Source organism: Thermobia domestica, chromosome 18, assembly GCF_964235325.1.
Source record: "Thermobia domestica chromosome 18, izTheDome1.hap1.1, whole genome shotgun sequence".
Lineage (NCBI taxonomy): Eukaryota > Metazoa > Arthropoda > Insecta > Zygentoma > Lepismatidae > Thermobia > Thermobia domestica.
Window position 1 is genome coordinate 14,987,039 of NC_137471.1, and position 27,368 is coordinate 15,014,406.

Below are 27,368 nucleotides of genomic sequence, written 5' to 3' on the forward strand. Positions count from 1 at the left end.
GGGCTGGATATCTGCAGATGGATTTGGGTATCTTCACAGGATTGATGGGAGTCTTACAGGTGCGCAGTATAAGTTCATCTTGGAGAATATTATGCTGCCATCTGTTCGCGAACGTTATCCTGAGGGAGCAATCCACTTTCAACACGACCGGTTACCTGTCCATATGTCACGAGTTGTCCAAGAGTGGCTGGCAGAGCAAAATGATGTAGAGGTAATCAATTGGCCTCCACGCGGAGCAGATCTTAACCCAATAGAAAATGTCTGGGCAGAGGTAAAGAGGTGTTTGAGGGAGAAATGGGCTAATGAAGTTCCTAGAACTTCCAATGACCTCTGGGATTCGGTCGTTAATGCTTGGGAAGATCTTGCTACGAATGGCACGGGCTATGTCCGTCGAATGATAGAAAGAATGCCTCGTCGAATGTTAGCGGTTGTTGAAGCAGGTGGTCACTGGACATCATATTAAGAACGTGTTTAGTTTCAAACAGCCCTTTTAAGGGCTACATTTCATCCATAAAATGTTATGTGAATATGTGATTAAGCATGCAGAAAAAAATGTGATACAATCATCGAAATATATTTTTAAAAAATAAAATGTGCTTTGAGTGGGATTCGATCTCGCAACCCTCACTACCTAAAGCCGAAACGCTACCTCTACTCTAGCCTCTCACTAGCTGTTACGCCTACCAATTCCTTGCACAATTGCTGCCAAGCCGCCAAAATTTCATACATAACATTCCTTCGTAATTAAAAATCATATACAAGAGAGATACCTAATTACTACCATTATTTGGCATTATTAAGAAGACGTCTCTTGCATTGAAAACGTAGGGCTTCATTATTGACTGATGAAAAGGAAAATGCAATAGTCGAAAATCGTATTTTCCTTGCAAGTAATTTAAAATAATTCCTATTCATAACCAAACTTGAAATGAAGTTGGGTTGAGTTGACTTTAAGTTTAACGTCCCGTTCAGCAGCGAGGCTATATTAGACGTGGACCTACTAACTCACGTGGAATCCGAACCACATGAGCTCCCACCGGGAATCGAATCCGAGTCTCTACGCCATTAAAATAAAGTGGATTCATATCTCTAAATTAGGATAAATTTCTTAAAGTACTTTTGAAATTCTTAACTAGATTTTTGCGTTTCCAAAGCAAATTTGATAAACCTTACTGAATTTTGATTATTATCTTTTTATACTTCTGAACCATACCTATTATTTGGTGTCAAATATACAGAATATTTCAAAACAACACCGATAACGTTTGGGAGGTGATTCCTGAACCAAAACAAGACAAAAAATATGGACCAACCTGGATTTACAAATGTTTCCTTTCGGAGTTATAGGCTGCCTTAAACATGAAAAAACAAAAATGAATTTTAAAGGTCCATAGGTCCAAAACTATGGGGCCTACCGTAGTCGGGTCAAGACTTCACTTAGAAACTAATACGTGAGTTACCCAAAAATGCATGTTTCAGAATCTTAAGGTACTCACGCAACAATTTCTATAGAGGTAGTTTTGCTAAAGGCATATGATTTGAAGTACTCACCAACTACCTCTCTAAAAATTGTTGCGGAAGTACCGCAGGATTCTGAAAGTTGGATATTTGGAGAGAGCACATATAGTTCCTAAGTGAAGCCTTGACCCGACCACAGTGAGTGCCATAGGTTTGGACCTATGGACCTTTGAAGTTCATTTTTCATATTTTTGACATACTATAACTCCGAAAGGAAGCATTTGTGCACCCAGACTGGTCTATACTTTTTGTCCTATCTTGGTGTCATTAATCACATCCCAAATATTTTGTCGGTGTTGCTTTGAAACACCCTGTATAAAACCACTAACTAGAAGGATTGCACATGCTAATATTCAATCTTACCTGAATAACTGAATCTCTGAAATTAGGGAAATTATTTGATTATCAGTATACATACAATATGGTATTCACATTTATTTTAAACGTTCATTTAGAATAAATAATTTATATTTACTGTCTTCTTTGAGCTGTATAATGTTTTGTAAGAGTATGTTTTGACTTCACTCTTGTATTCAATGTGGGATCAAATTATGGTGATTGCGTTATGTGTTTTATTTATTTAAAAGATTTTAGATAAAGTTGATAAACTAAAAGATCCAAGTGCACTGAAACATTAACAAAAAATGAACAGAATATTTATCAATTCAGTCATGGCTATATATTAAAAATCTGTATCCCTGCCTCCGCGTAATGGGATGGAGAATCTCTAGCCAAGAAGGCATATATGTAATTGAAACACGGAGACTCCTGATTTTGAAGCGCCAGTGCTAACTGCACACCTACATTCATTAGTTACCATTCATGTGATAAAGTTTTTGAAACAATTGTTTTTGTAAAATATTTATTATTTTCTGCGAGAGTTAATTTAATTATGTTCCCTCTTCAAAATAGTGTTAAATAATAAATAATAATTTAACAATAGAACAATGCTTAATCCCACACCCCTTAGCAGTTAATACATTCTAGAGCAGCCTAATCATTAGATAGCTAAGGACTCTCTTCCTATAACTTTTACAGTATAAACTCTCAAGCTGATATAACATCTATAACAAGAGTTATACCTCATATTAAATTAGAAATAAGTGTGATTATAATAATTGCTTGTTACGTCAGAAAAAAGTTTCTTTGTTTAATATCATAGATATTTTCGTGTACAGAAAAGAAATAAAGAATTACGCTAGGAAGCCAATTAACTCGTTAGACAAGAAACTTTGGTATTTTCGTCGCTTAGAATATAGACGTCCTCAGATTTCTGAATTAAGAATTGCAATTAGGAATCCATCAAAGTATTTTGAATTTGTTTAAAATTGTCTCAATGCTCAACGAATTATATTTCAATTGAAAGTTTTGAATAAAAGTCTTAAGATGACACTGCTTTTTTACTTTCTTGTGCACTCCCCTTACGAACAATTTGTTCGGCATACCTTACATAGTACGGCAAAGTACTAGGTATCCCCTGTAATCCATAATGTGTAGGAAGTATAGATTTGAAGTCATTCTTTGTCTGAACGAAATTCTATTCAGAAATATTTCGCTAAAACGTAAATTATGACTACCACCTCAGCAGATATGTCTACAAGATTAGAAACAAAAATCAGTAATCGGTGAAAGCACTGTTTCTTTCAGAATTAATGTTCCGGGGGGGGGGGGGCACACTCACAAGGAGAAGGCAGACATTGGTAAGTAAATCTTGGGCTACTTTTTGCGAGTTGTTAGTGCACATTTAAAGAATTAATATTGCAAACTGGGAGAGCGCAATGGCCAAAAATAACGGAGAAAAACAGTCTTCAAGTTTTTTACTCGTTGCATGAATTGTACGACACACACATTTACCAAGTGTCGGCGTGGCAAAGTAAAAAAAAAAATCTTTGACTCATGCGTAAAGGGTGCCGGGTTCAATTCCTGTTCGAGTCATAAACCTTTTTTTTTTTTTGCTTCAACCAATAAAGTAGCCATTTGTAACTATAAGTAAAATATTAATTCATTATATGTTTATAATGAATAAAACAATAGAAATTTTCAAATCACTTGTAAAATCTTTCAATGTTCCATTTTAATTACGGTAGAAACAAAATTGAATCTATTCCGTAAATATTATTGTTACCGCAGTCGTTGTGTAAAAAATGTTCTTGACGCTTCATGTTTACATCTGTAGACAGTGTGCAAATTACAAGGGAAATGAGGAGGAAATCTCCTTTGATATAGCAACATCCAGTATTAGCAAAGGGGATTTCCCTCTCAACTCCTTTGTAATTCGTACATTGTCAACAGATGTAGACACGAAGCGTCAACAACATTTAATACACAACGACTGTCGTAACCAGTGGCGTATTTATTGGGGACGCTTCCGGGCTTAAGCCCCCCCCCGAAATATTATTTACTATATTAAAGTAAATGAAATATCTTCGAGAATTTTCACATTTCCAGGACCAAAGTTGGCAAAGCTCCTCCCCCCCCCCGAAATAAAATCGCAAATACACCACTGGTCGTAACCATAATATAATTCATGATATCAGCATGTTTACGGAATAGATTAAATTTTGTTTGCCAGTTAACATGGAACATTGAAAGATTTTACAAGTGATTTGAAAATTTCTATTGTTTTATTCATTATAAACATACGATGAATTAATATTTTACTTATAGTTACAAATGCCTACTTTATTGGTTGAAAAAAAAGAGATGTGTGACTCGAACAGGAATCGAACCCGGGACACTTTACACATGAGTTACAGATTTTACTCACTCTGCCACACCGTCAATTAGAGACTAGAAAACTTTAAGACGGTTTTTCTTCGTTATTTTTGGCCATGGCGCTCTTCAGTTTGTAATATTAACTCTTTAAATGTGCACTACAACCTCCCCCCCCCCAAAAAAAATGGCTCCGAAGTTCACTTAACAAACTCTGCCTTCTCCTTGTCAGTATTACGGGGGGCACTGTCAGAGCTTGTCCGGAAGAAGCACTGGGTGAAAGATAACGTGTTAAGTATGAAGCGTTTAAGATCAATCCTTCAAACACTTCTGAAGGGGGATTTCTAACTTAATTTCATACATATACCTTAAAATAAAAGATTTCGACTAAAATTGCCACTTTAAAAACTTCATTTCAGAGAATGACTATGAGAAACAATAAGGTCACTGTAAAATACATTATAAAACACACACACTCAAGACTCTATCTACCTTCAAAATGACATTTCCAAAAGTTCAGACGCAACTAAATAGGTTTCTTAGACATGAAAAAGTTAATCATTCTGAAGTTCATGCAAATATTTAATCTTTCTTCCGAAATAAACTCTTTCAAGTCACCTCCGACTGGAATTTCTCCTTGAAGTGAAAACTGTTCCTTCGTGATTATAAGGTTCACGTACGCCTTTTCGACGCAAACGATCCAGTTCGGATTCCCGGTGAGAGCGCATGTGTATCGGAACCCACATTAAGCTGTAGATCTACGTCTCATATAGTCTCAGTGATCAAAGAGACGACAAACTCAAGATCAGCCATCAAACCGAAAACTTATTTACGTCGCCTTTTCACTTTCATCAAGGAGTATTAAGCGCTTTTTTTTTTTAAAAAAAATATTACATTTACAATGAAACAAATTAACTTGGAGTGCTGTCTTTAAAAAAATATTTAATTTTAATTTCACATATATATTAGACAACTTCGCATAAAATCATACTTGTAGATCTTCATATTGACCAACACTTTTTTAAATCGCCAATTGATATATATTTTTTTATATTATATTAATTATTTCAACTACATTTACGTATAACTTGCAGTGCATATGTAGAGTAAACAAAAAAAGCAATCCTATTATGGTCATTTTTATGCAACAAAACATTGAATGATGATTTTAAAATATTCTGCATTCAATTAGAAGAATTTTTTGATAGAATAATTTTGAGACTTTCATACTTGTTTATGTAGTAATGTAACGATTTATCACAGCATTGTGTACAAAAGGAATTAACAAATGTAGTTACTTTTTCTAGAATATTTAAATTAATTTGTTTTGCAATACAACAAATATAGTTAGCACTAAATGATGCATAATAAATAGGAAAGTAATGTTTTATTAAAGTTGCGGGCATGTTGACTAAACTTTTATTAAAGTTTCATTTTCAGGTTGTGACAATTAAGTTCCTTCTTTTTATTGAAATCTTGCTAATTGTAATATTTGATAAATATAAAAGTTTGAATTATACTTTATGCACACATTCAAATTGAATAGCATTAAATTAGTAATATTGAGAAATATTTTTTTTAGATTAAAAGAGATTGTTGAGTTGAGTTTAACGTCCCGTTCAGCAGCGAGACTATATAAGACGTGGACCTACTGATTAACGTGAAATCCGAACCACATGAGCTCCCAAAGGGAAATGAACCCGGGCCTCCCACGCTGGATTAAAAGAGAGTTGTTTAAAAAATATCACTAACAAAATGTGAACATAATAATAAATAAAAAAAAACTAGTATGCAGGATTTGAACTGCTGATCATCCCAAAACGTGAATATTTAGTGAGTGCACACTAATTGATTGCTCCACGATTGCTAGTTTATTAAATACATCTCGATAACACATATAAACAAATTATACGAAAAGGGGTGGTTGCTTCATTTTTTAGTTTAGTTAAATGGTTTTCTGAACATAATTAGCACTGTCGTCTTGTCAATGTTTTGCTAAATTTGCATCCTAAGGGGAAAATGGAATTTTAAAATTTAACCTATAAATAAAGGATCTCAAAAGTCCCTCATGTTATATAGATGAAGTTTGATATATAAACTCCTCACTAAAATAAATGGTTCGGTGTAATCGAGTTTTCGAATATTCAGCATCTACAGGAAAAGGTATAAAGGTAATTTATATAATACTTTCTCAACATATGAATCGAAGTTTTCTGTCTCCTCATCACAGGTAAACGCTGAACTATGTAAAACGAATTTTTGAAAATCAGAATCAATTGGCTAGAGTTGAGTTGATTTTGAGTTTAAAGTCCCTTTCAACAGCGAGGCTACATGAGACGCGACCTACTGATTAATGTGAAATCCGAACCACATGAGCTCCCTCCGGGAGTCGAACCCAGGTCTACCACGCCAAATCATTTGGCTAGAGTCGTGATTTCACCACCTCACTGTCGCTAAAATATATATCCTAAAGCAGAAGGAGATTCAAAATACATGATAAAATAGTGTATCTAGTGATGAGCGCAAGAGTCTTGGTCTTGCAGTTTTTGCAAGAGTCTTGCATGCAAGACCAAGACCAAGACCAAGACCAAGACCAGGTATCCCGATGCAAGACCAAGACCAAGACCAAGGGGTGCAAGACCAAGACCAAGACCAAGACCATACCTGCAAGACCAAGACCAAGACCAAGACTCTTGCGCAAGAGTCTTGCACAAGTACCGCCACTACTTGAATTTTTTTATATAATGTAAAAAAGGAGATGGATGTTTTGGCTTCAGTAAAAATGCTGCTGGAGTGAATGTGTCCCCAGTAGTTTATGCAATCCGTGTGAGTCGATCAGTATGTCGTTTTCTGAATCGGTTGTTCGCGTTTTCTGTAGATATTACTCGTTTTCAAGCCATAACGGTGTCATCTCGCCCCATGTGAGCTTTTTTGTGAACAAACACCGTGTGCGTGGATTTTCTAGGTATTTTTTCGTTTCCTCCTATTTTCTTCGTTCCACCATTTCAGTCATTTCTCATCATCACTGTCTCCTTTGTTTAACGCCTTGGTGCACAATCGTGGGACGTTAAACTAGATACTTCATTTCATTTCAAAGCATATTAGTGGTGTTCTTTTTCCAAAACTAAAGAGATATGTATTATTGAACATAGGTAATTTCGTACACCATAGGTCTCGACTACATGGGTATGGCCTTGGCTCCGACACTCAACCATCCGTTGGAAATTTTCAATGCGTGCTCTTAAAACTAATATGGAAATAACATTTTCATGACATTGACAAAGACTTAGTGCATGTGACCGCAAGTTTGATTTCATGGGCGGATGCTTATACATTGAATAATTGTTTATTAATATAACTTTTAGCCTCCTTAGGTATACGGCACATCGGGGATTAAACGATATAACATTATACTACAACAATAAATTTATATTATAAAATTGAAAGTGACTATTTTTGTGAGTCCTAATCTCTTGAACCAACCGACCGATCTCGATCAAATTTTCAACATAGATGAGGTTTGGGCCTGGGAGTGTTTTCGTTATTTCACTTTGACAGTAAAACTTAGGGGAGGGGAAGGGGGAGTTATAAAATAATGAATAAAACTTAATAATTCTTGAACCAAACGACCAATCTTGATCAAATTTTCAACATAGATGATGCTCAAGCCTGGAATGTTATCTGTCAGTTCACTTCCACGGAGCAATGTAGGGGAGGAGGAGGAGGGAGAGTTTTACAAAAGTCAATACAAATAAAAATAACAATGACTAAGTTTGTGACTTAATAACTCTTAAATAACTCTTAAACCGATCTCAATCAAACTTTTAATATGTATGAGGTTTGATCCTGGAAAGTTTTTTTTTTTTTTTTTTTTTTTTTTTTAGAATTTGCTTCACTTTGATGGTAGAACCTAGGGGAGGAGGAAAGGAGGAATATATATATAAAATAAATAAAACTTAATAACTTTTGAAACACCCAACCGATCTTGATCAAATTTTCAATATAGATGAAGTTCAGGGCTGGAGCGATTTTTATCAGTTTACTTTTGATGATGCAACGTAGGGGAGGTGGAGGAGGGATATATATATATATATAATATAATATGTAAAAATAAAAATATAAGTGCTGTCTTTGTGACTTCATCACTTTTGAAACAGCCAATCGATCTCAATCAAATTTTCAACATAGATGAGGTTCTGACTTTTTTTTTTTTATCAAATCACTTTGACGGTAGAACTTAGGGTAAAAGGTGGGGATGGAAAATGTACAAAAATAATTTAATAACTCTTGAACCACCTGACCGAACTCGGTCTCATTTTCAACATAGATGAGGATCGTGCCTGAGGTGGTTTCTGTCATATCACTTTGACGGTGCAGTTTACGGGAGGGGAATGAAAGATATTTAAAAATAATCGAAAATGACCGATTTTAAAATGGAGTCTGTAGTTTTAGGGGTCGCTGAGATAAACAGTGACACTTCCGATACTATTTAAATCCAAGTTCAGCCCAGTAGCTTGGCGGAAGGAAGAGAAGATATATAAAAACGATCGAAAATGACAAATATTATTGTCGAAGTCATAGTTTTCCAGTTCGCTGAGTTGAATACTGACACTTTCGATACAGCTTACGACCAAATTCAGCCTCGTAACTTGGGGAGGAGGAGGGAAATATAAAAATAATCGAAAATGACCGATATCACAGAGCGCTTTACTAATAGTAAAAAGTGACTGACTAACGAAATATATTATTATTTTTTTTAAAGTTTAACCCAACGAAGTGCGTAATTGATGCTAGTAATCCATATTCACAAGTGGGACTTCAAATAACTTGGAGTTTGATGCCGTTGCTTTGTATTTCCAATACAGGTCAAAATATTTATATAGATTGAATTTACACAAAAGACATAGACAGTTGAATCGTTTTCAGTTTTCACTCAAATTATTCTAAAATATTAAGAGGTTTGATAATAATAATTATTATTTTAATTTTCTCTTTCTCTTTTTTAGTCAATATTGCTAAATATATCATCATCTTCATAATAGCTATTCTGCCTTATTGGCAGGTTACTTGCTGCAACTGAGAAGCTTCGACGTTCGGTGGTCCTCAGCTAGTCTCTTCGTCTTGACGTAGCAATTTTCTGTTTTTATACCTTCCTTCAACTAGTCTCCTTCGTTCCCTCCCTCTCTTTCTTTCCACAATACCCTCCAGCACGTCCCTCATAATACAGTTCTTCCTCAGCCAACATCCTAACCGTTTCCTTTTCCTTCTCTTAACAATTATAATATTCTTTTTTTCCTACTGCTAATTTCTTTTTAACACCTTCTCATTCGTTGTCCGTTCAACACAGCTAATTCTCTCCTTTTTTTCTCCATGCCCATGTGTCGAAAGCCTGCAATTTTTTCATCACTTTTTCGTAATGTCAAGTTTCTGCCCATAGAGTACATATTGGAATCTGTAAAACAAAACCTCAATATTTCATTGGAAGTTTGATTAATACAAATATTAGCTAATCGTGGTTGAAAAGAAAAATCTGACGCCTTTAGAGTGTAAAAATAATTTTGCAATACATGGTATATCAATAAACTGTGCCGTCTTGATTTTCTTTCATGCGTCTCAGGGATAGCATCCCTAGTTTGGGAACCAGTGGAGTGTTGGATCTGTTAAAAATATAAACAGATTACGAAACGTTATGATTTAGGCATATCTTACAAGTAGTGAAGCGTGGGAAGGTAATAACCTATGTTGTACACTATCATGATACTTACACAAAGTTAAATTATATTACATTTAGAAACACGTATTATATTTCCGTCACTATTGGCGCATTGTAGAGTTTATTATCCCTTATATCCATAGTAAAATTTACCTAGGAAAAGCTTGAGATTTCTTAAATGCAAGACTTGCAAGACTTGCAAGACTCTTGCATGCAAGACCAAGACCAAGACCAAGACTGGGTGTGCAAGAACAAGACCAAGACCAAGACTAAGGGTTCCAGTGCAAGACCAAGACCAAGACTGGATGTGCAAGAACAAGACCAAGACCAAGACCACCCCGGTCTTGGTCTTGGTCTTGCATTTGCTCATCACTAAGTGTATCCTGCAAGTCCGTCATTAGGGACTTGAAACTACTTATATAAATTCGTCAATGAAGTAAGTGAAGACTTATTCCAGCGTTTAGGATAGCTTGGCTTCTAAGAAAAGAAAGGGCAATTTGTAAAAATTAAGTTGATGTTGATTACCACATCACCACGTACTGATGATTTCATGGGGTAGCAGAGGAGCACATTTTCTCCTGGGACCAATGAAATTCTTACTACTCCCGTCCAAACTTCCGAAGAAACCGTACTTTTGCAATGCTACTTTAACCCTGTATATTGAGATTCTCCCCCGGGAGAAATAGTTTGTACTCATCACTTTCATCACGGATAATGACTGAATCGTTTGGAATGAAACTTCGAAGATGGTCGAATCAGTTTTCTTTTTTATCATATTGCTTTCATTAGAATCGGTATCCTAAGGAAGAAATCGGCTTCAAATTTGTGATAAAAAGATAGTATCTTCCGAAACTCTTAAAATAGGCAGATTAAATTTTGTTTATAAACTCCTTTTGAAAAGTAAGATGACACTTGTCCCAATAAAGGGTATGAATCACATGCGAAATTCTTGGCGATCCTTTGTATAGCCATTGTTTAGCCCCTTCGTGATAAAAACGGAAGTATTGTTATATTAAAATTAATGATATGTTGATTAAGTTTTATTAAAGTTTCATTTTCGCAATGAAATTTTATGACAATGAAGCTGCTACTTTTGATAAAACTCTTGATAATTTTAACACGTCTAAAAGCAAAAATTTGAATTGTTTGCCCATATTTAAATTACTAACATAAAAAGAATAATATCAAATACCTTTTATTAATAGAAGAGAGGTGTATAACAAAATCTCGCGAACAAACTTTTAAAAATACTGTAGGCACGGAGCTGGAACTAATGATCATCGAAAAAAAAAAAGAGGGCACTAAATCATGCTTTAACAAATCACCCTACTACTTGTTGAAAAACACTATAACGAATAGAGAGAACAAGCGTTTCTTAAAAAAAAAAAGAAAAAAAAAAGAAAAAAAGACTATCGGGTATGTGATTTGTACTGATGGTTATGGAAAAATAAAGAATAAAGAGCAAGTGCTAAGTAACTACTCTACAAAGGTAAGTTAAGAGCGAACTACTTGCAGACGCATATAAGGAAACCACTAACACAAAATGCATGATCGTTTAACATATTTTCTAGCTTATTTCTATTTATTTCTTTGTTTATGTGTAAAATGCTTAATATCATTATTAGAGTTATTCCATATGTATAGTAACTAACATTATGACAGATATACTTTGCATTTTTAACAATTTCTGAACATGAATCTTTGAACCTTATGCGCTCTGAAAGGAGATTCAAGTAGAGATCTTAAAGATAAAACATGTCTAAAATTTCAAAAGTGAACTTGACTCCCTCGTGTACTGAATGTGCCAGTTTTCAGTTAAATATCAATTCACACATTGTGTATCATGTCCATGTCATTCCCCTGCCATGATCCGTCCATGTCACTGCTGTGGCCATTGTCACATATCATGCCGTTCGGTGGCGTGACACTATTTCTTTCTACACCCTTTCCCTTGGTTCGGATCAACTTCGTGTCCCATCGTGTGCTACGAAGAAAACCGAAGGATCCCGGCCGAACAGTTTCTCTTCAAGCTATCGAGTAAGAGTGATTGAATTATGTAATTGTATTTTATTTATTTATTTACTAAACAAATTTCCGATATAGCAAAAATACCATTATTTTTGTAAAATGTTCATTATTTTCATGAAGCAGAGATAATTTTCTACTTGGCTTTAGAACTATCCCTACTAATTTTTAATCGACATCTAATAGTTTACGTTCATTTTTCTGCCTATTACCTGCATATTACTTGCAGAAACTATGCGGAGTAATTTTTTTTTTATTAGTTACTGTTTTATGAAAGCTTAGCCATATGTTAATTAAAATTCCACTATTTGTAAGTTTCTCATTTCGGTTATGAAAATGATTATAAATGAAGCTTCCGCTTTTTATAAAATTCTTGAGTTTTAATGTTTTTAAAGACATAATTCTAAATTATTTGGAAATATTCAAATAAACTAAAATGAAGAGGATAATACTAAGGAGCATTATTAGAACAAAACATTGTTCCTTAAGGAATTCACAGAATCAAGCTTTTCTAAAAAAAAAAAAAAAAAAAAGTTACTATAGGGTATGGGATTCGAAGTGATGATCGTGGAAAAATAAAGTATGTAAAGAAGAAGCTTTAACCGACTACTCTACAAAGGCACGGTACGGACGGCACCTTGGTAGACGTATGTAGCGAAACCACTAACAAAATGTCTGATCGCTTCGCACATTTTGTAGCTTATTTCTATTTAGTCGTTTGTTTAAATGTAAAATGCTTAATAGCAATGATTGTTAGAGCTGTGCCACATGTATAGTAACTAACCTTATGACAGATTTACGTTGTATTTCTAACAAAGCATAAAATTCCCTCCCTCTTTGTAAATTTCGCTGCGCGTTTGCCACGTTTACGAAAATGGAACTTAGAATTTTTCGATGAAAGTTTCGGAGATTTCTTTTTTTAATTATAACTTGCTTATTTCTTAATTTTTTATTGAAATATTTTTTGGAAATATGTGTTTTGTTTTTCTGCTTATTTCAAAGAAGAAATGTGACATTTTCTATCACAAGAAAGAGAGTTATTTCTATTTATGTAATTTCTAAAGACATGCGACAACAATTTTGGACACAAGTGTACATACATACAACTAAATAATTATGAAAACAAAGAGTGATAGTACGTACATACATACAACTAAATAATTATGAAAACAAAGACTGATGGTACGTACATACAACTAAATAATTATGAAAACAAAGACTGATAATACGTACATACAACTAAATAATTATGAAAACAAACTGGTGAGATTATGAGAAACTGAGAGAACCCCGAGAAAATCAATCAACTTTATCTTCCTTACACCTCAAATTCATATGGTATGGCTTCAAACGAAGTGACTTTTACACTAAAGATGAGACCACCCTAGCGCTGAGGTAGTGCACTCTCTGATAATATGGGCTATTTTTTAATTGTTCTTATTTAAGCTTAGTTTTCAGTCTCTCTTACCTTAGCTTGGAAACCTGGAAGAAGGAGTCCAGCACTTGTAGATTCTGAAATGAGGAATAATTTTGTTTCAGGATAAAGACAGTGTCTAGAAGAAATTTACGAATGTATAAAAAAAATGCATCGTAATGCATCTATAAATATTCTGTCGCCTCACATGCTCACATTGAGAACAAAAAAGTTTACTAAAAATACATTCAGTAATGATTCGAACTAAGTAAAGTTCTAGAGTTTTCATTATTCAGATACGATGCGATTTTATGAACATACGTAAAAATTACATATTTAATAATTTTGGGTGGCTAAGACGCTACGAGTTTTCTACTTTTTGTTTCAAGAAAGACACACTAGTCTATAATAATGTCTCTTGTCTTTAAACTTCAAACTGGACATAGTAAAGTAGACACTGGTTACTATCTTGTGGGCACACTGATTAAACGTAAAAAGAAGTAGGATTATTCCTTGGATGTACACGCATTGGTAAACTTACTATTTATTTCGATAAGTCTGGAAGGAAATCTCTATTCTTTTGCAGACTTTCCCGCTAACGAGACGGAAGACTTCTCCGATTTTCAAAAATATCAGATGTGGGTAGATGATTAGTTGCGACAAGTTTATACAAGACTTCCACTGAGTGAGCCATGTTCAGCCAACTGTATCCAAGTTGATGACGGCATACAGCACTTGCAACAAGAGATCATCAAGAAAGAGGCAGAATGTGCCATAACTAAGCCTAGGTGAGTGACATCGCTGAATATTCAAGAGGTAAACCATAAATAACAGTTTAGATTGCTGAACTCAATCTTAATACAATCATAGTGTGTTAAGGTACCATATGCGTAGGCAGTGGCATATTTACGATTTTGTTTCGGGGGATTTGCTAACTGTCGATGGCTTTGCCTGAAAATGTGAAAATTCCGCAAGATATTTAATATACTTTACTATAGTAAGATTTCGGGGGGAAGGTTAAGCCCTAAATACGCCACTGTGCGTACGAGTAAAGCAATTTGCGGTCATTTTCCATTAAAATATCTGGGCAAAATGCATCACTATTTGCGCATGTTTTTACTTAAGAAATTGTAGAGTGATACAGTACATTTAAGGTGTTGGAGTGTACATACTGTATCCAGTATTACTCATATTGAGGATTACAGGTAATACGGCTTACATTATTGGAGGAGATCCTCACTCCTTCCCCTCCCCCCAAAAAAGTGTATTTCGGTTTCTCATCGTCTTCTTCTCCTCAACATTTGGACTCAACCAAATGTTTTAACGTAGTTTTTAGAGCAAAAATGAGAACATATTGTAAAGAAAATATAACCATTTTACTTAAACTTTTGTCTATTTTGGAAATACATATACCTATGAGCAGTATCAGGCTAGAAGGTGTATATCTTCTGGAAACCCGCTCTGAAATGTTTCGAGTTTGATTTGTTGCTCGTGCCATTGTGATTTTTGGGTAACTTCTTTACGCAACTCCAAAGTTACGAGAAACAGGTTCTCCTCCTATATTATTGGGTTTACCATAAAGTGGTTTAAAATATTCTGTGTATGCTATGCTACGTTAGAGGCTAACACAGTATGCAAAGATTGAAGAAAATATGTTACAGTACCCTACCTTCGTCTAACACCTCGTCCTTATAGAAATCATCTTGAGCGTATTGACTGCTTACGTAATTAATTTCGGTCATTCCATAATTCTGAAATATTGTTTTAAAACATTATAAAAATTATAATTACAATTTAAGGAATATTTTCTTTTGAAACTTTCTTACCATTCAATCGCATTTCAAATTAATAACGTAAGAAAACTTATAAATAGAGATTTACAAGCAAAGTAAGACAAAGGACTGAGTACTTTAATAACGGTGAGCAGAATAGGGATGAATATCAAGCAGTGTCGAGACACTACTGACACAAGGAAGAAGAAAATGAATTAGAATACTTAGGGACTATTCTGACTTTGATGTAGCGGGAACGTGTGGATGTCGTGTTGGAAATCCTAGCTGGTATACAGAGAATTATAGACTTAGCAAGTAACATTTTCAAAGCAATTTACAAAGTATGGATAGAAGCACTGGCGCAAATCCTGGGGGGATGAGGAGCACATGTCCCCTCCAATCTTTGAACTGAGAGGAACTGTCCCTCCCCCCGCGTTAATCCGATTTGAAATGTGTTTTTTTTTGGGGGGGGGGAGAAATTTGATGATTTTTGCCCGATTGCCACAAAGGAATGTGAGATGAAATTGATGTCCCCCAGAATAAGCCTCAAATCTGCTCGCCTCGCAACGTTGAAGACAACTCTTCTCCTCTGATCCTCCACATTGTTTTTCAACTTCATAAATATTTTGGACATCGCAAACAAAACAAAACAAAACAAAATATGGGAACGGTCTTATCCGCCGCCCTTCCTCCCAATGTTGAAGACAGATTTGCGCTGCTGGATAGAAGGTAGTTTCTCATATTACAACATTTGTTTATTCAGTTCACTTAAGATATTCAAGATATTCATTTAAAATTCATCGCAATATCATCCTTCAACATCGATGAACCGTTCCTAGTAGTTATGTCAGTCATAGCTTGCCTAAAACTTTTAACTATGAATGTCTTTCAATGTACTCGTTACGGCAGCTTGCACGCTTTCACAGTTCCAAAAACAATGTTCTCTCGATTTGAATTTGAAATGAAAAAATAAAAATAAATAAAAAGAAGTAAGCCGGGCACAAGTTCAGGCAGTAGGCTGCTTAGGGTAGCGTTACCACGACTGTTTTGCCAGAAATTCTCCCATTAGGATTGACGGTTAGCTCGACTCATTATCATAGTCAAGAACTCTGATGTTGGTAATCTCCTAGTGGTACGAATTAGTTATGGATTCCTTTAGAGTAAAAAGAAACAGTAAGAATCGATTTAATCCTAGATTTTGTCAACGATATCCGGTACTGGGTCAGTAGAACTCTTGTCTTTCCGTTCTGAATCGTACTGAAAGATCCAAGTTTCATCCTTCTGTAGGCATTTTGTATCATAGGAAGCATCTTGGTAGGGAAAAGTTTAGCTCGAACTTTATCATGTACCGCTACTCGACATTCCTTTTGCATTTTGATCGTTATGCAACTCTCAAATAGTTGTTGTTTTCTTCGAAGGCGATCTGAACCCTGTAAAGCACAGAGGCGTATGGCGATACCTAACATCCCGCATCAACCGTCCCACCCTTCCCTTCATCTTCTAATTGAGAAAACTTAATGTCATTACTTTCGAGTTGGATCTTATAACGTAAATACTCTAAGTTTATGAAATAAAGGTTCGGCATGCTAGGACGTGCTCTACTTGTTGAGAAGAATTACTAAATATAATAAGTGCAAACATTATCTGAGGTACAAGTCATACTAAAACTATGCACGGCAAAAATTTACTAATATGCTGCTATCTTCCAACCATTTTGATTAACATTGGAAGAAATAATGGGAAGCTGAAACAAATTTTTGAGTGCAAGTGTACTAAAATCAGCGACAGTTTACGTGAAGTGTATGTATCTCGTTTATAACCTAATCAATTCATTTCTTCTTGAGATATGTATGTAGACTATCAACAGTTGTATGAGTATGACCCATTATAAATTTTTAGGCGTTTTTGTAATTACTCTTCATGGTTTTACTTGGAAACTAATTAAGAAAACAAAACTCGAAGCAAATCATCCGTCTTCCAAAAAAATTAGGAGGGGCAGGGCGAAGCTCGTCTTTCATCAACCAGAGATTTGTATGTTACGAAGAGAAATTAAAGGCAAAACGAGTAATGGAAATAAGAACTTCTTATCAAATCGGAATCTTCATCTGAATTATGAATTTCGTAAAGAGCCAAACATAACATCTTAACTCTAGTTTATTGTCTTATAATGACAAAGAATTAATAAATAATGATGAAATCTCACACGTATTTGCTCACTGTTTTCAGTGTCCGTATACAAAAAGAAATAATAATAACAATAGTAATATAGAGTATTAAGTTCAACTAGGAAACGACTTAAGCTAGAAATACAAATCGCTGAGCGAAGCAACGTTTATTTAAAGATAATAAATGTTTCGCCAACTAACTGAACATAATCCGCCTTATGCAGAGACGTTTTGACGTATGATTAACATCATACTAAATGTCTGACTACTGCAGGAAACAAATGTTAGTCGAACTCTTTAGTATGGTACTAATCACGTGACAGAAAGACTCTGCATAAGGCCCACCGGCTTCATCAGACACGGTTTTGTTTTGACACTGTTTTGATACTAAAGCCAATGGGCCTTATGCAGAGTCGTTTTGACATCTGATTAACGCTATACTACGGGGTTGACTAACGAATGGTTATCAAAATTGTATTCAGAGTCTGTGATTAGGACGTAATATTTGACGAAGTTAATCACATGTGACTAATTAATCTAAAGCAGAGGCTAATCATTTACCCATGGTTTAGCGTGCGACACAACATTTCGTATTTCGTATTTCATGTGTTTTCATTTTTACAGACTACGCATGCGCTGATCCACTTTTCCGTAGTTGCCACTTTTATTTTTCTCACCCGATGCATTGGGATTCTATAAGTTAATCATACCCAAATCATCTTTTTAGTTATACTCAAAGTAAACTCTGAATATTAAAAATTGCACCTTCCTTAGTAAAGAGTTAGTATGTTAATAACTAGACTGTGACGAACACACGAATAACTAATTCTCTCTGAATACCGCCCAATAAGTTCAGTTAGTTGGCGAAAATGTTACACATTTATTATTTTTAAATAAATATTGTTTTGCTCAGCGATTTGTATCTCTAGTTTAACGTATTGAACATAGCAAAGTTAGTATGAACCAGATAGTTATTACAAAATGACGCATATCATCGGTACAAGTATACAACGATATTGTATATCTATTTTGTAATTTCCTCTATTTTTATATCTTGGTTTTGGGCAACGGCGCATAAAGGTATACAATCTATCGTGTAGAAGAAGAAGAAGAAAAGAATATATATGTTGTTGATTCTAAATAGAAAGAAATAAGAGTTAATCTAAGCAGCTGAAGGTTGATTTTATGTATATAATCGTTATATTTAGTTACCTTAACAGCAGATAGTTGCTTGTTTAAAACGTTGCTATGACAACCGAAAAACAAAAGTATAATTAATGGAGTTTTTGGAAAATAAAGGTAATAGTAATATAATTTGTCGTTCCTGATTTAATGTGATTTGATCGTTTTTATATATTTTGAGAATTTCACGGACTGTGGGCTGGAATGTAACGTAAAATATATGTATAAAATAAATTAATCATTACATTTTAAATGGCGGTTCCAATATACGTTACAAGTATATGAAAATCAACTCAAAAAGTGTAATAGTTGTCCATGGAATTCCAAGCTACACTGTGAAGAGTTGCGTACACCATTTCTTGATAGCGTTAACATATTTATAAGACTAGTAGATTTCTAAGTAAACTGAAATGTCCAGAGTAATCCTATTCCGAAATCTGGCTAAAATAACGGTGAGATTGAAAATAACATTGCTATCTCGATCTTCAGCATATTTGGAAAAGTATTTGAAACTTTTCTATATCAAGGTGTACTTAATCACGTCAAACGCTCATTAACAGAATTCCAACATGGTTCCGTAACACGTTAAGCTTACGTGTCCCATGGGACACAGTAAATTATCTGTAGGAACTTACATGTTTATTATGTTTTGTTATTTCTTTAGGAGCTGTAGTCGGTCTGATATTGGTGAGACTTCCCATTAGAAGGGACTAACATGGCCCTTTTGAAGGGTTTTCTGCTAGGCTCCGTAATATTACTTTTTTTATTTATAAAATTATTACCAGCTTGATGGGAAAATCCACAAAATTTTTCGTGGCGCTTAACGAATTGGCAAACCAACTATTACAAATCTCAGTGTAATAACTAATTTCATAAATAAAAGAATATAAGAAGCCAAGTAGATGTACTTTATATTGTCTTTGCCAAAGATGTCGATAGTAAGAATAAGTTGGTTTACAAACTCAGTCAATTCAGCGTTTATTTTAAGATTATTAATTTACTTAAATGCTACTCGGTAAACACACATCAATTTATAGTATATAAAGGTTGCAAATTGACAGAATATTTAGTTATCAGGAGTACCTCAAGGTTCCAGTTTAAGTCCGTAAGTGTTCTTTATGTTTATAAATAACCTACTTCATTGCAGAAAGAAAAGAGTTGAGTTGATTTTAAGTTTTAGCGTCCTTGAAGCAGCGAGGCGATATTGGACGAGGACCTACAGATGAACATTGGACACCTGAGACCCCGCCGGGAATCGAACCCGAGTCTCCCACGCCAAAGGCCCGTAGACTAATCACTTTGCAAAGAGGAAGCTTTTTTGCATAAAGGATTTAGACGCTATTAGTTTCAAAGTGACTTTAAGATATATCTATCAGTAACAACATTGGGTAACTGTAAAATGCTTCAAAGTGACTAGAATGCAGTAGTTGAGTGGTCCAGAACCAATTCTTTTGATATTAGAATTATTAGACTTGTTAATACTGTTTACAACGGTTCAGGATAAAAATTCTTAACGTACACACTTACGTTGTATATTTTCTTCAGATTCGGAAATGCATTTCTTAATGTTTCCTTTATGTCGCTCCCCAAGACCGATCCACCAACAAATATGTATTCAACGCTGGATAGATCATACTTATCTGCAAGTGGCGACTTGCATGCTGCGTTCATCACAAACGGAAACCCAGCAATAACAGTAGGCTAAAAAACAGAAAGAAATACGTATTATTATTAATAAACTAACTGAATTTAATAATAAACTAAACAAATGATATGATAACAATTATGAACTAACTCTTGTGCAGGGGCGGATTGACCCAGTATACTTTGCAAATGCAGTTAGCTCACCCTAACTTTAGCTAGAGGTAGACCCCACTAAGAGTCCCTTCTCATTATCCGGCGAATTGTCGGGCAGGGTAGAAAGACATTGCAAGCAATGGAGCTCTTCACATATACGCGGCGATCTGCCGTTGGGTGTTGGGGCAGTGAGCAAACGTTGCCAGGAAAGAGTAGAGAGTGGCTGCGATAATACGAATGTGTGTGTTTTAAGTATATATATATATATATATATATATATATATATATATATATATATATATATATATATATATATATATATATATATATACTTAACAAAATGTACAAAAATCTAAAACGTTTGCAAAAGTGTAAAAATCATATCTAATATGGTGTGGGGCCTCCATTTGCGTCCAAAACAGCTTAGATTCGACGTGGAATGGACGTATACAGCTCCTGAATCGTGATGTTTGGAATTTTGTACCATTGTTACTCCAAAACATGCTCCAGTTCCTTAAGGGATGCTGCTGAAGAGTAATGAGACCGAACACGCCTTTCTAACTCAGACCTTAATGGCTCAATGATGTTCAGATCTGGTGATTGTGGGACCCAGGGGAGGTGTGATAGCTCCTGGTGATGCCCTTAAACCATGATTTCACATTTTTTGCAGCGTGGCAGGGTGCCAAATCATCTTGGTAGATACCATCACCATCAGGGAGCAATATTTGGGCCATGGGTAGAACCTGGTCCCCCAAAATTACCTCATACGCTTTAGCATTCATAATTAAATTCAGGGCTATGATGGGACCTGCAGAAAACCACGATATCAGTGCCCATACTGTAACAGAACCAGTCCCATGCTTTACAGTTGGGAGTAGACAGTCTGTATCACATGCCTGCGACGGTGTTCTCCATACGTAAACACGACCAGTTGGAAACAAGGTGAAGGTCGATTCATCGGACCACATTACGTGTTTTCACTGCTCATGAGTCCACGCCTTGTTTTCCTTGCATCACTGGATACGCCTCTTCGCATTTACTGCTGTGACCAGGGGTTTGCGATAGCGGCCCTGCCATGAATTTTCATTTTATGAAGTTCCCGTCGCACTCTTTTCGATGAAACCGGGTTCTGTAGGCCGGAATCGGGTTCAGACGTAATTTTCATTGCAGTGGTCTTTTTAGCTGCTACAATTCGTTTTAATGTGCTCCGGTCCCTATCTGACAGGATTGTCTTTCGACCACTGTTGTGCTTTGCAGACGTCGTTTGCTCATGAATTGTGTATGCCCTCGTGACATTTGACACAGTGCCTTTCGATACCCTCACAATGTTCGCCACTGTTGCCACTGAAGCTCCAACCAGACGGGCACCAACGATCATGCCTCTTTGGAAGTCTGTCAGGTCGCCCATCTTACCGCACCACTTTCACACCACAACACTCCAGATGAACGGGTTACTGCTGACGGAAGAGGAAGGTCCACATGACACATTGAAAACAAAAAACGATTGGCAACCGCAACTCGCGTTGTACAGTGGAGAGCCAAACTTACGTGTCCTGTATGAAGTGTTTTTAGATTTTTTGTGCTATATATATGTGGTTATGTTCTATCCTAGTGTATGTGGTAGTTTGTATATGTGGTTATGTTCTAGCCTAGGACACCTGGAGTAATTTTAACCAAACTTGTTACATACAATATATGGGGAAAAGATGACATATAAAAATAATCGAAAACGACCGATACTACCGAAGTGTCAACTCCATAGGTCGTTCATTAAAAAGAGTCCAACTCAATTTAAATTATTTTTTTCTACGTAATAGAAGATTGGGAGAAATAAATGCCCATGCAGCACTGGACAAACGAGCTTATAATTCTATAAATTTGTGGTGCTCCGAAATTGAAATATACACTATCAAATATTTCAGCAATATTACATAATTAGTAATAATACCTTAATGTACTTTCGCAAAGCAAGAGAGAATTAATGATATGATATTTGATAAATATAGCCTACCGTACATTATATATTTTATCTTTAACACTTCTATGGTTGTAATTTCTTGAATAGTCCTTTGATTTCAGGGACTAGAGCAGTGCTTAGAAGAGACTTGAGTCAATAGTCGGAACGCTTAAAACAAAAGAATAAATCCGACATACTATAATAATAATAATAATAATAATAATAATAATAATAATAATAATAATAATAATAATAATAATAATAATAATACCTGCAGATCAGCCTTGGGCTTAGTGGTTGCGTTGGGACAGATCTCAACCACCGACTACCCTGAAAGGATTTTCACAACAGATGAATACCAGGATCGTATTTTAAATATCCAGAACCTGGCTGCTATTTTGCTCAAGTCTATCAATTGTGGAAAGTATAGAAAAATCTCTTTCAAGATACCAATTCTCTAAAAATAATAATAATAATAATAAAAACATGTGTCTCTGACTTTTTTTGTTTTGTTTTTCTGTCTGTCTTAACAATGCGAGAAGAAACTTTTTGCGTCTGTCCATTGCAACGATCACAATACGACAAGAGTCACAAGGTTTTGTATCTTCAGTTGCACAGCAACCCTGATCGCATATTCTTCATCCATGGCAAAACGCCACGTAATATGAAAGGGTACACTTCTCCCATGGCAAAGTGCCGCAAACGGCGACGGCAAATCGCCGCACCAATGTGAAAGAAGCCTAAGTCTCAGGGAGCAGAACGACATGAAATTTTTTTTCTAGCCAACTCTCATCCCATTAATTCTTATCTGCATATAATAAATATAATTTATTTTCCAAAATAGACAATTTTCTTCTTCACGTTTATTGACTTGAAAAGTTCCATAGACGATTGGGTCGTCGAACACTGAGGGTTCTTGCACCACAGTATTGATGCAATGAGCCAGTTAACATTTTAAAAAAGAAAGAAATACATACTTGACCACCACTCACTCCTGTCCTATTCAGAAGCCAGGTATATTTTAAATATTTTTCCCTTTCTAGTAAGATGGGCGATATGCAGGTACAACTAAAAAAGAATCTGTATATTCAGTATGTGCATTGTCTGCTGTGTGTTTTAAATTCGGCCATGACAAACGCAAGAGAATGTTGCGAAGTAGAAAAGGCCTTTTTTTGGGGTTACTTCAAAGACATTCTTTTTTTTTTTTAAAATCGTCAATTCATATAAAATAATGGAAGCTCATTATTTTATAACTAATAAATTAATTTTATTTTCATTTTAGAACGCAGTACACGAAATCTCCTCCACAATGCAAGTTCCAGTTCTTTCGCTGTGGTAGGAGCTGCACCATGAAGCCGGAATCTACAGATTTTCCTTCTAAATATACTGGAGTTCTGTTCCCGTTTGTCAGTACCATATGTACACAATGTAAGAAATTTGGTTTGTATGTCGCCATATTTTCTCAATTAATGTCGAAACTAGAAATGGTAGTAGATTCTACCACTTCCGATGTTAGTAGAGATATTAGACATATATTCTTAGTACGCTTGATTGATTGCAGTAAACCTCCTTTACTATTTGTTACCATTTCTACTCTGTCTATTCCACCTGTGCCCTCGGAAAATATGCGAACTATACTTCGGCCCCACCCCCGCCTGTCTCTGACAGATGAAACCCTCGCTATGCTTTGAGAAAAAAGTGAATGACCTCAGCTGTGTTGCCAGTTTGTAATTCAGTCGTTTGGTCTTGACGTGTGAAGATCGTAGGCTACTTAGAATGGCTAACAAGACAGAGCACAGCGAAGTCCGTGAAATAATTTATTGTGGCAACGCTTCCGCATCCAACAATTGAAAAATGTCGGTCTCAGCAAGTTGTTCCTCCTCTTTCGAGGGAGGTACGGGAAATCACATATCGACAGCAGCACCAGAAGGGGCATAGTTGAAATAGAAAAAACTATATCAAAACCTGAACGGGATTTTTTTTTGATTTCTCGAAGTGAAACTTGGGTCCTAAGGTAGGAAGAAGAAGATACACTAAGGAAATTTGAGATGAAAATCGTACAGAAGATATACGATCCAGTAAGAAGAGAAAACCAATGGATGATAAAAAAAAATAATGAGGAAATAGACAATATACAGGTATTATAAAATTTATTAAATCACAGAGGCTAAGATGGTTCGGTCACCTGGAAAGGATGGAAGGTAACAGTATGCCAAAAAGAGTGTTTAACGAAAGCAAAGACTCTAACAGGAAGAAAGGATGTCCCAAACTAAGTTGGAAAGAAAATGTAGGGTAAGATCTGAAGATAATGAAAGTAAGAGGCCGGAAAGAAATGGCTGAAGATCGAGAAGCTTGGAGGCATGTGGTAAAGGACGTCAGAGCTCACCCTGAGGTGTAGTGCCAGTTGGTAAAGTAAGGTAAGGTGTAAATTGGTCCTGGCCAAGTAACAAAACATGTACGTAGTCTGGTACGGAAAATCTTGTGTATGATACAGAATTCTGTTAAATTTCGCGTCCCCGAAATTCCTAGACTAAAAATCAGCTTCTTTTTCTTCTCGCACTATTTAATGCACATCCAACACCACCAAAGGGACAGCATAATCACCTTTGGAAAACGAAAGAAAATAAATCTAAGAAATATTGAGATTAAAAACAGTTGAACATACCTTATATTTGTCGATGCCTCGAAAGAAGTTTTCAATGCTATAAACGGGAACTGTATACGAAGAAGTCCCAGTTAGAAGATTATGCATCGAGATACAAAGTCCAGCCACATGGAAATTTGTGTAGGTGAACAATACTGATTTTCGAGGGGTTATGTACCTAAACAAAAACAAAACAATTATTCACATAAATTTCTCCGTGATACCTATTGAAGTTCTTTATTCATAAGGTCAAATCACAAAAGTTTACTATAATTCTACTTTAAAATATTTTAGTGCTAGTAGAGCAAGGAATTTTTCCCTAATGTAGGTTGTGTTACCCACGAAACGAGAAATAAGTTTTTTTTCGACCCGCCTTGATTCTTTAACCCTGCAACCCTCACGCGGGGTAAATATGACCCCAGAGGGATATTTTTTGTTTGGCTCTCTTAGACAGTTGGCAATTCTGACCCGGCCACCCTACTAGCTGTCTATTGTATAGTCTACTTCAAGGCCAACAATTAGTTAGTTGTTTATTGCAACATTTCTCGTACACAAAAAATACGTTTAATATAAAGTGGGGTCACTGTGACCCCACGCGAGGGTTGTTGATACCTAACACCGCACGAGTGGTGCAGGGTTAATGAAGCTTCTAATTGCGTATATCATGTTTCAAAGACTCTGGTAAAGAAACTAGCAACATAACTTGAACGTAAACACATTACGCTCATACCTTTCCTTGGAAGAATTTTAATGGCTGTTCTCCATGACATGGTCCACCAATGCATGATCGAAATCGATACATGCCTGGATACGAAGAGTAACGTTGTCACAAGCAGCTTAACAAATCCGTACTGGTATCTTGTGGAACTCTTCTGTGATAGCCACCCGTAGTTAGGCTAAATTACGCATGTGATGTTGATACACTTTATCATTCTAAAATACCTCATGAGGAAAAGTCAGGTGGTGACAAATCGGAATGTCGAGCTTAGTCTCACCTCTGCGCATTTGTTGGTTGCAAAATACAAACGCACACGCTGTTCCAGAGACAACCGTTCTGTCATCCTGTCTGCTATACCTACATTAAATGTTACAAACGCACACGCTGTTCCAGAGACAACCGTTCTGTCATCCTGTCTGCTATACCTACATTAAATGTTACAAACGCACACGCTGTTCCAGAGACAACCGCCCTGTCATCCTGTCTGCCATACCTACATTAAATGTTACAAACGCACACACTGTTCCAGAGACAACCGTCCTGTCATCCTGTCTGCCATACCTACATTAAATGTTTCAAACGCACACGCTGTTCCAGAGACAACCGTTCTGTCATCCTGTCTGCCATACCTACTATAAATGTCCTAAGTCCAGTGACCTTTAACCCCACTCTCAGGCTACACAGTGTTGCTATATCGAATTTTTTGTCCAGAATTACAAATTCTACAGTCAAGCATGATACACATAATTATGGGCTACCCTGTACTTCATCGACTCGTCCGTTTTATATATTTATTTACAAAGACGTTATATGATAAATGATTTTCCAAGATAACAACAAGAGAGTGCTGATAAAAAAATCTTCTTTTAAAGGGGCTAAGGTAGGAAGCTGCATTTTTTGTGCTATACTTTTCAATGCTTCTACGCTGGAGTAGAGTTTATACACTGAAAAAAGTACCGGACACTTCGATTTTGAATCGTAGAGAACATTTCCTATCACCATTGTATGGCATAATAAAGAGGTATTTAGTCCTTAGATTTATTTTTGTAAGAACACACTTTCTCTTCGGTATTTTGAAGGCACTAAAATCAATAAAAGTATATTTGATTTCGTTTCTTAGCAGATCAATGTCTTATCAATAGAGACGAAATTTTTTCGCAACAATTTTTGATATTTTGTAGCATTAATTTTCACAATTTTCGCATTTATGTCGCATTTATTTTTGTAAATGTAGCACAAGCTTTTTTTAAAAAAATAATTATGGAACTTGTAAAAAGTATATTTTTGATAGCGAGGTGTAGAACCTATATCTAATACAAAAATGAGGATATACCTTGATTATGTGCACATTCTATCTAATGTGTTCACTGAAATATAGAAATTACTGCAAAAATTTAAGCATTTCCTCTAACCTCATCCTTAGTTAAAAGATAGCATTTACCAAGACATTACCAATTCTTCTTTTAACCTTGTTCTCCTGTCAGTAACAATCATATTATAGCCTACTTGGAAAAGAATCTCTCGGCATCAACACTGGAGACTGGCAACCATATTTAACGTAACGAGCTGACAGCAAAAGACCTGTGGTTAACATTTAAACTGCTTAACAACGATACAATGTCAACTTTTTTTATTATCACTCTTGAGAACTTCAATAACTAACCTTACTTTTACATTCACGGTAAGCAACCAACATATCGTGAACATTTTCACCACAAAACACAGTCAACGATTTAAACAACAGTTCAGTT

The 27,368-nt window shown here is 35.6% G+C and overlaps 1 protein-coding gene across 1 annotated transcript in view; it reads right to left on the reverse strand.

The window, feature by feature from the left end:
• LOC145674875 (uncharacterized) overlaps positions 1-27,368 on the reverse strand; it is a 77,717-nt gene that overhangs the window by 35,285 nt on the left and 15,064 nt on the right. Inside the window, exons 5-8 of the mRNA XM_081745117.1 lie at positions 24,921-25,077; positions 20,029-20,202; positions 15,052-15,133; positions 13,437-13,480 (exon numbers count right to left, since the gene is read on the reverse strand). Of these exons, the coding sequence (XP_081601243.1) occupies positions 13,437-13,480; positions 15,052-15,133; positions 20,029-20,202; positions 24,921-25,077 (457 nt within the window). The remainder of the gene's footprint in view (positions 1-13,436; positions 13,481-15,051; positions 15,134-20,028; positions 20,203-24,920; positions 25,078-27,368) is intronic.